Genomic DNA, 12333 nt, shown 5'->3' with positions numbered 1-12333 from the left:
GCCACCGCTGCAAGAGGCTGAACATACAAGTTAAACAATAAAGGGCTCAATGCAGAGCCCTGAGGCACCCCCTGATCGGAGCAATGCGCCTGAGAGAGAAACAGGGGGGGCGACACTCGAAAGGATCTTTCGGTCAGAAATTATCTGAACCATTCCAGAGCCAGGCCCACCACACCTGCTTCTTCCAGCCGCTGTAGCAGAATCCATAGCGAGACCGTATCAAAAGCGGCACTCATATCAAGCAAGATCAGTGCCGCCGAATGACAGGAATCAAGATTGGTCGGAAGATGTTCTGTCACAGCCAGGAGAGGAGTCTCCGTTCTGTGACCTTGGCGGAAGCCATTTTGAGATGGGTCCAGGATGTTATTGGTGCTTAGGAAACTCATCAGTATGTTATTGACATGTGCCTCTGCAATCTTAGCCACCCAGGGGAGGAGAGATATTGGTAAAAGGTTTTCCAGTTTTCCTGGGTCAAGCAATGGTTTTTTAAGTATAGGAGATACCCTCGCCTGTTTCCACTGTACCAGGACCACCGCTGTGGAAAAAGAGGTGTTAACTATCTGGCACAACGGGGCCAGGAAAAGAGAGTGAGTCCCTAAACTGGACAGGTTAAACTCTTCCTGCAAGATAACAGGGATAGTTGCCAGAGAGTGCAGTGGCGGGGATCCACAAAGAGCTATAGGAGGAGAAGAAAACCCTTGTGGGAAGGAACGATAGATGCTGCAAACTTTCTCAACAAAACAAGTAGCCAGATCCTCACACTGATGCTCAGATGTGATAACAGATGCTGAATTTTTTCGAACCCTAAGGTCTTTAAGGATCTTGAAAATGCATTTGGCTGGGTTAGGGCTAAGCTTTATTTCAATGGCATAGTAGACCACTCGAACAGCACAAATAGTTCTGTGGAAGTGTCTAATCGCGGCCAAATAGCATTTTTTTTTCATTGGGTCATAGTCCTTCCTCCACTTGCGCTCTGATTTCTTACAGGCTTTCCGTAGTGTGGTCAGCAAGTCAGAAGTGCAGCCTTTAGACCATTTAGCTGGAATAAGAGATTCCAGCCCTTGGATGATCAGATTGCAAAATGATCTATAGCCTGTGTCTACATCGTTGTAAGGTTCCGGGGGCTTCGTGGTAAGGCGCGCGTGAAAGTCCTCCAGCCTCAGTTTACGCCAAGGGTGTCTAAAAACAGGCAGTTAAGTGGGCTTATCAAGGGGCTCAACAGCAGGGAAGGACATTACGACCAACAAGTGGTCAGTCCAGCCAATGGGTTTAGGAGTCTCCACCGTTGCAGAAAGAATGTTAGAGAATATAGGTTCCAACAGATGGCCAGCTAAGTGGGTAGGCCCAGGAACCAATTGATTTAGTTGGCAAGCAGCCAGATCTGCAAGCAGACTACTGATTTCAGTGTCTTCCTCAGTTCACATCACTTTTTAAGTTTTTACTTTTGAGACAGTTTTGCTGTCTTGCTTGATTATTGTTTCTTCAAAAAATTCAAATATAATATAATATACAATACTTGTAGGGGCTTTTAGTCGGCAGTCTTCATCTACTGGTGTGTTAAATTGTCAATCACACTTTACTTCCGCCAGCCCACTCCAGCCAATGAATACATAGGAGGCCATCTTTGAATGTTTTGTATAACAAAAACCATTTAAAGATGGTCACCACAAGAGAAGCAATCTTGAAGGGGTTTTATCCAAAAGGTATACCAAAAAAACACAAGACAGATAAGCCAATAGCTGGGGAGAGAATATTAAAGATCAGACACACTGGCTTTTCGAATGTTTGCCAATGCCATCTCTGGTTTTGTTTCTTTCCTCTGCTTAAGTTATTGTGCCTGTGTACCAGGCACACTAATCCACTCAACTATATGATTTATGAATACTCATTTGCTTGAGTCTGCTCATGGTCCTCCCATTCTATTAGACTAACTACCTTGCTGACTGGTTATGTTTATTTAGCAAATAATGCTAAATAGGTCTGAAACAACATAACGAAGAAGGACTTTTTACAGTCATTACCATGCTAAGCAGAGGAACAGCTTAACAAGAATATTTCTACCATATGCTACAAATTGTATTAGAAATAGATGTCCACGTTCAACAGCACTGGTCAGAACGTACTTGGATTTGATCATGCAGGGTCAGTGGGGGAGACTACAGTGCCCCACAGGAGCAGGGGCTTGCCGCTGCCCTGTAGACCTGCCTGAAATTTGGTGGTCCCAGTACTGGGAACAAGACAGCTTCTCAAGGGCTTTCTTTTTTCAGATGAAGGATCTGCTTGGGCAAGAGATTTCCCTTCTTTGTGTGTGTGAAGAGGCGTGAGGTGGCATAATGTAAAAATTCTACACGACAGGAGGCCACAACATCATGCTTAGTTCTGATTGAACGTCTGTATTATAAGGAGCAGTGTTCCCATGAGGCACAGGGTCAAAACTGATTTGCATATGGCCAGTTCTAAACTGGGGTGGCATGGTGAGCAAAAGAATGAGGGATTTAACCCAGATCTCTTGACAGGGGGTGAATGTTTTGATTTGTTCTGCATTGCAGCCATCAAGTGTGTATCTTTTGCTTTCTTGTCCTTAGTGCGCCGGGTATGCCCAGACGTGGGTCCCGGGCTCACTATGCCACTGGATTCAAGCTATCCTAGCTGATGAGGGGTGAAACCCCGAAACCAGTCCTAGGATGCTTGTTTCCAGTCCAGGGAGGACCAGCTTTAGCATTTCGGGCTGGACTGTTCCCATGAGGTGCAGGGTCAAGACTGAGTTGCATATAGCTAGTTCTGAACTGAGGTGGCTTAGTGAACTAAAGAATGATGATGGATTCAACCCAGATCTGTGACTGGCTTTGAGTGATTGGAAAAAAAAAACATCAGCACAGAAAGCGGAGAGAGAGACTGATAATGGAAACACAACATTGGAAAACAATGTGGGTGATAAAGTGCACTATGTTCTCAAACTCGTCACGCCACTCCTCCCATGGAGAAGAAAGAAAAGCTGACCCTAGATTCTGAGCCCCAGTATGGAACTTATTTATTTATAGACTTGTAACGCTCTGCTACTGAAGTCACATGTAACTTCTAATAGGGCTCTTCTCCGGAGTAAGATGTGAGCAGAGTTTGGAGATAAGAAGGTGGCATCCTTCGATCCTCATTCTGTTATTAAGATACTGTGATTGAAGGATTCTGCCATGTGTTCAGCTGAACAAAGATACCATCACCTTACTTCCAATTCCAGATTTCGACGTTTGCCACAGGAAGATATGAGGTGAGCTCTCCTAGCCAGGTTTTGGCTTGAAGCCTGTCCCACTTCTAGTAGTTCACAAAGCTTAGTATCAAACACAGATGTCTGGGACTCAGAAGGGATCAATGGAGGAACAATTAATAGACGCTTATTGGCAACCCTACTCACGTTGCCTAGTGGTTCTACACTGGCATGAAATTTCCAAATACTATTTAATGCACAGTCTTAGATGAAGCCACCTCCTGTAACAGCTTCTGGACCCTGGAATCTCTTCTTTCCAGAGTCTGGGCTCTAATCGTGGCATCATTTAAGTCTTGTTCCATTTGGATTACAGTTACAGAGAGCGCTCCACCTTGCCCTCCACATCCTTCTTGGCCGTTTCATGCCAGAGAATTACACTGATAATTATTTGTACAATGTATTGATGAAGCAGAGCATGTTTTCACCTACAATTGGCTTCACTTCTTCATGGGGACCAATGCGAGTGTCAAGGAGCTGATGCGAAGATGGTCTGTAATAGGTTCTTCCAGAATGCCTGAGGAAAGGGCAACTCCTCCCAGTAGCCACAGTGCCATCCACCACAGAATAATGTACCTGAAATGGTGTAAGGTGTCTCCTGTAGAGGGTTACTGCGAGGGGGAAGAATCTTCAAAGTGAAAAAAACTACTCCGGAAATCCTGAGATTCTTGATGTAAATAGCACTGGTTATAAGAGTAAGGCACCTGACGCCTCCTGAACATTAATAATGAGAAAAGAGCCAAGCAAAAACAACAAATCCATGAAAAGAAAATCCACAATTAATTACAACTGCTTGCGAAAATAATTATAACAATATTTTGAAACACCAAGCAGAAAAAACAGACCAAGGAGTATAATTAGCAAAGGACAAATACCTGGATCAAGGACAAAAAGGACTAAAATGTGGGAGTTCAGAGCAATGAAAAATCAGGGAATGAGATATATTGTGAAGCATCAAGCCTTTCGAAATGTTGCCTTTCATGTGCCAGAAACAGCCAACCACCTCACAGGGGCAAAGGCTGCCACAATGGATTTGGATATTCCAACAAATCCCTCAGGAAGGGGTTTTTATGAGGCCAAGCTATGCATGCTTTTGGGGATACATGGTGTGGGCTCTGCCTTGAAGGAGCAGCCAAAGTGTGACATTGTGCATATCAAGCGCCATTCTGGAACTCTTCTGTTGCCTCCCACTACCGCACCACTCACAACCCTCAAGAAATCCATCTCGATAACCAAGTCTGCAGCAACACTGGAGCAGAGATAAGGGAGAGTCAACACAGAAAAGGCAACACACAAAGCAACACACTGACAAGAAGTGTGTAGGAAGCGTCTTTCCCTCCTGAGTCTGCATGATCCTGGGAAAGCTCTTTGCACAGTTTTGGGCACAAATGTGACAGGATCAAGTACTGGTTCCTTGTGGACTTTCCTTTACTTTGAGCAATTTTCCCTGCCAAAGTAGCAGGAAAACAGTGTTGAGGCCTTTTGTCCTCTGCCACTTAGGCTCACACCCCCATCCACCCATGGAGCACTTGAGACTGACTATATTTCATGGTAGTGCCAGTTCCTTCACAGGACCTGCCTAGAATCTGTTGGTACCTAAGAGAAATCCCATATTGCCTTCACTGCTGGACTGAATCAACAGTGGGCTGCATTGGGGAGCCACCGTTGGTCCCAAATTGAGTGTGTTGTCATACGCGCTATAAGTGCAGAGGGAGACATCACTAAAGCTAGTAGATACTGCATGGCAGCCCCTTCTCCTTCCAGCTAATTCACCAGGCTTTTCAAGCTCAGCAGTGACTTATTCCCAGTCAGTGGTAGAAAAGTGGGAAAAAGACTGGGAGCCAAAAACCACTACAGCCATCTAGGATCTCAGCCAGCGTGCCCCGGGTTATGATATTTTATTTAAGAGATGTCCATTATGAACACATTTTTCTTTTTAACTCCTATACAGGATGTAAAAAATTGGATTATTATTTTGAGGTGGGGGGAGTAGACTATTCAGCTCAAGGAATAACCACAGCTCTTGTCAGTGAACCTGCAAATTCACCAAATTAACCTGAGAGCATCCCATTTCCCTTCCTTTCAAATGCACCCAGTGTGCAAAAGTAGGGTTTTCCAGAAACCAGACAGGAGATTCATAAGTATTGTTTTGGCATCCTATTTCCACTCCTTTCAAGTGTGCTTCAGATAGTTATATGTAAGCCCAGCAAACCTGTCAAGCAGGATTTGACATTCAAGCAGGATATTCACAGCCACACGCTGCATATTCTTAGCTGCTCAGAGGAATTATTTTTGCCCATTCAGGTTAGCCTATTGCTTGCTCCTGGGAAGCATGCACCTTTTCCACACCTAATCAAGTGCCAAATATTAGCTAGGATAAGTGGGAGAGCAAATGCTAATTTAGTCTCTAGGAACATCATGCTGGGAAAGGCAACTTTCTAAAAGATACTTTTCCTTGATATTAAGTAAAAATCCAACTTCACTATTGAATTGGATTTTTAATAACTATCAACAATAGGTTTTAATAACTATTAACTATAGCTGGGTACATTTTGTTCATATACTAAGGACTTATATATAAGTTAAATAAACCAATTAGGAATATGTTAATTTAACCATGTTTAAGTGGAAACACAGGCACTTTACCACTGGTTAGCAGGATTGAAGTGCACAGAGCCCTAATGCCAGCACAAATATATGGTCTAGCAAAGGCAAAAAATATGGGATGACCACGCAGAAAAGGCAGATTTTCTACAATGATGTCTGATGTACTCTTTCTTTCATAACTTATGATTTTATTGCTTAGCCTCAGGAATCTACACAATGAAGAATTTACTTGCTCTATTACTAAAAGGAAGAGAAAATATAACTATAGACAGACAATGTATTAAAAAGCATACATTTATTATTTGGGTGCATGTAACGTCTGCAGTGGTGGATGGCTGGTGCGTCTGTTCTCAAATGTTATTGGAAATCAATAAAATGTTTGTTATTAAAAAACGGATATATTACTCTTTTGCAAAAGTGTTCAGAATCCTACACATGGTTGTCATTTCTGAGATGTGCTAATAATCAGGCATTGCAGGCATCTACGTGGTGTCCATCCAATAGGAAGCTATGGAAATCATTAGATGCGTCTTCATTTCATTACGAGCCACCTTGAGGCATTGCATGGCGACCTTGTTACAGTGACCTGTGGAATTTGAGAATATATTTGAGAATACGTTTGTGATCCATGCTAGAGTCCTATCCGCTGCATCCACACATTGAGTGTTTTGCATGTTTATGTATATCAAAGAGACAAGCAAGAATTGATTTTCTTCTTTTATTATTTGCCTTTCTGTAATTGTCCGTCAATAACTTCATCGTATCATTTTTGTTGTAATGGAAGAATTATTGTACTGTCTTTACTTTTGGTTTGCTAATTCAATAAAAATGACCTGAAATAAAAAATAAAAAAAAAGAATCCTACAAATAGGGAAAGATATTCAGTTTTTATGAATATCAATTAAGATCTCCAGAAAAAGACCACATTTACTTGAAACTATAAAGAGGCATGTGACTATTATTATCAGGAAAAGGTGTGGCCACAAGAAAATAGCCAAAGATGAAAGAACACTGAACTTTTAAAATGTGTTTTCCCGTCCTACCAAATAAACTGGCTAACCACCACTAAAGATTTAGAAAGAGCAGTAAAGCCCCATATCACTTTTCTACTAATCTGGGTTTTATTACTTCTAAAACAGGGCTCCTTTCTGCACTTAACATCATCACCAAGACCGAGCTCCACTTAAAGCTTGCAGTCTAATACTTTGAGGGGTCATAAAATGAGGACTGCGCAGGTGAACTTAATATCTCTGTAACAAAGTCATGTGATTTTAACGTACTAGGATTGTACAGCTATACCTTTCTAAGGAAAATCTAGGCCAGCATCCATATATGATTCCAGGATGTATGAACTGACCTTTATGTAAACTGGGTAAGAGTAAATGGCCAGGATTCAACAACGTCAACACAGTAATGCACCTCCCCAATTATTTTCTTTATTGAAGATAAAACAGAGCACTACATTCAGTCTATTGTCTGCACCTGGCACTAAAGAAAACCTGAACATCAAGCAAACATATAAGTGTCATCAGCATTCAGTACTTTCAGGACAAAGAAGATTTTGTGACACGCTAAATGAATGCAAATACAATCCATTACAATGTTCAAGGTGTTGCAGCCACTGAGGGTTCTATGTCAGAATAGCAAGGCAAACAATATTTGAATACAAAAATATTATCATCTAAATATCACAGAATTAAGTATACATATGTAAGCATATATTAGCTATTCCTAACGCCACATTCGGGTACTCTGACGATTTATATATAAACCCACATTCATACTGTCCATGTTCCATCATGCCAGAAAAATGCTGAAACTGCTAGGCTTCACATAGGTTGGTAATGTCATTGCAGAAACAATTTCACTAACACACAAGCGTATGCAATAATTTAACTTCAGGATTACTTCCGGACTATACGGGGTTCCAGGGAAATGGCATTTCAGCAGATTCATTTTGCCGAAATAAAACAAGAGTAGAGTAATGTGAGTTTTACCTTAATAAGTACTTCAAAATACTCTTCTGCATTCACAGGGTTAACTGGAGTATACGCTCGATGAATTTCCATGTCGTTAATAATCCCTCTAAGTGTACAATGAAAGGAGAAATATGGTAATTTATTTCAGCTATTCGGATAAACAAATTTTTCAAATAAGGACATTTAAGATGTGTTCTTTACTAGGGTCAGACGCAAATGATACCTTGATTTTTTTCCCTAATACCTTACAATCATGCCCTACAGATGTGGATAGCGCAACACTAGTGGTTAACTGTACTCACTTGAATATCATGATAAGAACATGGGACTAAACCTGGCAAACACATGGTTGACTTTGAATCCTATCAGATATGACTGTTCTGTGCCTAAATTTGTAAGTAAGGTTGCGCTTGATATCCTATATGGGATTGGAAAGCCACAGCATATCCCGATTCTTGCTCTAGCACAGCGCAATTTGGATCCTTGAACTAAGGAGTATCTTGAAACTTATAAAAGACTTTAATAAAGCCTTTTACTACTTGTCCAACATACCGATAATATAACATTTTGCAGAATGGTATTAAGAAATGTGGAGATGACCATTTGCTTTTAATGCACTGAGCTCACTCTGAAGCCTCCATGGGGATATGTGGTCTTCCGAAACATTAAGGAAGAACAGGTCAATTTTAAAGCACCAGTTACAACTCACTTAAACAAGTGGGGTTCAACATTGTGTTTTGTTTTTTAGGAGACTTAACTGTCAAAGATTCCGCCAAAACTTGCAAAGAACACGCACATATTGTCTTGTACGTACAGAAAGGCAGACATTTTATGTACATTTTCCTCAACTTTTAGGGTACCAATGCATCAGAGAGCATATACGAGATCTAAAACACTAGGTTGCCCGTAAACCAGTAGATATCTGTACCAAACTTCATGAAAAACACAATGCTTTACCTAACAAAGATAAAAATAATATATAGTAAAAAAAAGAACAAATATATTTTAAGCAATTGCATCCTGCTGTAGCCTTCAGCTACATAGTTTTGTACACAACAGCTTTTCTATTGACCAACTTAATGTTACTCACTTCATCAAACTAGACATTATGAAAAGCTGTAATGGGTCTAATGAATACGTTGTTCACATATCTATGAAACAAATTACTATGCCAAATGTCTAGACAGTAGACACACACTATGTCCCAGATATTATTTTATAGAACAATGGAAGGATAAGGAAGATTACGAATCTTAGCACATAACAGCTTAATATAACTCCCCATACGACTGCTTCCTGTGTATTTCAATTTATATACCCAAAGATCCCTCTAATCTAGGATGTTCGCTTTTTGTGAAGTATTGATACATGTAAGGTACATGGAGATGCACATGTAAAAAAGACAACCAATAGATACATGTGAAGTTTTAACTGTAGCAACAATAGACATCCAAAAATCCCATTTACATGGTTTAATTTGAAGAACATACTTTAGACTTGGTCACCTTTGCTAAGGAGGAAAAGATTCAGAGAATGAAATGGCAGACACATTACAACAGTGTACGGTTAACGTTTATCTTCCCAGATGACATGGGTCTAATAATGTTGGGCTACTTTACTTTCTTCTACAATTCATCAACTTGATGGATGATTGTGACCTGATTCTAAACTGTTACACGAAGGAAAAGTAACTCAATTATTTCATTGATGATTCGAAAGGATTTGCAATAACATGTGCATGTTATAGCAACTGCAAATAGGTAATCACTCTCCAGATACCCCAACGTTGTCTCCATCCCCACATCTGTTAACAGTACCTACTCATCCCATCAACTTGATGTTCTCTCGAAATGCAACCATTATACCTGGTACCACTTGGGCAACACTAGATTCCTGTATAACACTTCAGACTGGAGTAAGACATATACTTGTGGGACTCATGCGCTTGCGGGCTACTACCTGGTCCTTACCATTCTTAAAATGCATGTCAATTCTCTACATCGATTGGACTTTTGCCCTGATTACCGGTTACCTAACAAGCATTTCGTTTACTTGCTATATTCAATACTCTGATACATTATTCTGTTCTGGACATGGTATATGCTGGAACATTTTACACAAAGACACAGGCAAAGGTTCTCCCACCAACCCTCACAAAATGGGATTGCTACATGTCTTTTTGGAAGTACCAAAATAAATATTTCACATGCGTTAAGTAATGTCTTCCTCCACCTGCAAGGTGACAAACAATCATATATGCCTTGAAAATGTCCTCTAAAGTGATGACACACCTGTTGGCTGTCAAGACATACATAAAAAGACTGTCTAGATACATTGTTTATGAACACCAGCAAAATGTCTTTTTAAGAAAGCTGATGCTAAAAGGTATAAAATAAATTGATTATTCTTAGTAATAATAAACCTTCCAGCAGCACATGCTCCTATGCGGAATTCTGGCTGGACAACCATTGGTTGGAATTGGCTACTGGCTACCTGTAAGTAATAGAAGAATTGGGATAACAATTGGACAATTCAGAACATATATCTAAAGACAAAGTAATCTAAAGACAAAGTAGTGTCCGAGTATTAGAGGCTGGGGTGAAATTGGAAAACTTAAACTGACCGTAGTATTTTTGAGAGCCTTCAAGTCAAGAAGAAAATCTCCCACTTCATAAGCAGACAACAGAACTGAAATGAGAGAGTGGGACTATTTGATGTTGTCTGCTCAAAAAGCTTTAGGGGATCCAACAGTTTGATAAAATCAGTGATAAGTACACAGGATCAAGAAGGGTGATCACCTCCCTCAAGACAGCAATATCCATGGCATTCATGTGAACTCACCCATGTACCTATATCTGAATCCAAGTAGGCCAATTCGGTTAAAGGCATGCTGGACTCAATATTCTACTTTAGGGTCACTAACAAAAGGACTCCCTCTGTCCATGTAAGGTTTTCCTGCTTTGTCCTTGTTTTCCTCCAGTAGCAAGGCTCTTTTAGATGCAGGGAGTAATCTGCCTTTATTACACTTAAAAGGAGGCAAGGTTGATGCCATCATATTTTTGTTCTTTCAATTTGTATTACAGCCTTACTGTATTAATGTACAAGGCTGTACGCCTTTCTTTTCTTATGTCTGTCAATGAGAGCAAATGGAGGACCCTAAAAAAATCAGTGACCAGGACTTGAGTTCCAGAACTAGAGCTCATCGTAATAAGTTCTGGAATTTTAAGGCTGGTAAAGTAATACTGTGGGCCTGGGCCAGGGTTCTACGTTCAGGCCACATTCCCTTGTAACTACTGACATTTTAACCCATTCATGCATCACAAGGGTACCACAGGAAACAAGATAGCACACAAATGAATTTACTAGATAAGGAGATAGAAATCCAACAGCATGTAGTTTGCCATGGAGTCCTCCTCCACTGCAAGGCTGGTCTGGTGGAAGGGAAGCAGCTAACATGTAAACATATATATGTTAAAGACATCAAGGAATAACTTACTTGTGATGCTGATAGAGCAGAGATTACATCAAATGATTTTACTGATAAAGGAAATGATTATTACTACTTGTACTCAAACTAATACAATTCAGATACTGCATCATAAAAGCATGCAGATAAAAAGATAGATTTGAGACATATTATATGTTTAATTAATATAGATGTGACTATTAATAATGAAGTACTATGTTCACTGATGTATATGTGTTAGAATAATGTAGGAGAAAAATCTCATTGTTATGGATTTTAATACAAATGGCTTTGATTCATGTGAAAAGTTAAAACAATGTTATCTCATGTTATAATGTATGCCCCGAAAATGACAAAAGAAAAGTAGGTGCTACATGAATATACTTAAATATGCCTTCATGAAACTTTATTAACATGTATTTTATAAATGTATCAGTTGGATAACACATAAACTACAAAGATGAATATGCATTTCTTATATGAATAAAGTTAACACTTACAAAAATAGTATGAGTACCCTATACTTACATGTATTCATTATGATCAGATTGAAATGTTTAATCATGTATTCTGAAGTTATATGTTAGTTTCTTTATTAATGCGTGATTCACAATTAACATGGTCATTGTGGTATATTAGCCAAATTTCTTGTAGGCTCTCATATTTTATTTCTCCCTTCCAGAGAAGTTATGGACTGAATATTCCAAAGCGTAAGGGAACTTTTTTTTAAATACAGCAAACTCTATTCAAATGATAACTGTTTCCTTTGAAATCTCCCAGACTGAATAGCGTATTTGCAACAAATTTTGCTACACTCTGGAACAGCTGCATGAGAACAGAAAGTTTTTAATCCTCATGTCATCATCTTCAAGGTTTCATTGTTCAATGTGCCTGTAACTTACATTACATGAGGAATTGCGTAATTGATTTACTTAATTTTTCCGGATTTGAATCTTCTTTCCTACAACATCACCCTCATCTTACTTTGGACTGACCAATGGAACTGAGTGTTCTCACAATTT

General features: G+C 39.8%; 1 protein-coding gene across 2 annotated transcripts in view; it reads right to left on the bottom strand.

Moving 5' to 3' along the window:
- Positions 1–12333, bottom strand: part of LOC147669008 (NADH-cytochrome b5 reductase-like) — a 192184-nt gene that overhangs the window by 41653 nt on the left and 138198 nt on the right. For both annotated transcript variants that reach the window (XM_086948287.1, XM_086948286.1), the window contains exon 5: positions 7864–7951. In XM_086948287.1, the coding sequence (XP_086804413.1) occupies positions 7864–7951 (88 nt within the window). The remainder of the gene's footprint in view (positions 1–7863; positions 7952–12333) is intronic.

This window comes from Lissotriton vulgaris, unplaced genomic scaffold (assembly GCF_964263255.1).
Source record: "Lissotriton vulgaris unplaced genomic scaffold, aLisVul1.2 SCAFFOLD_1504, whole genome shotgun sequence".
NCBI classification, from domain to species: Eukaryota; Metazoa; Chordata; class Amphibia; order Caudata; family Salamandridae; genus Lissotriton; species Lissotriton vulgaris.
This window is presented reverse-complemented; position numbering and strand designations above follow the sequence as displayed.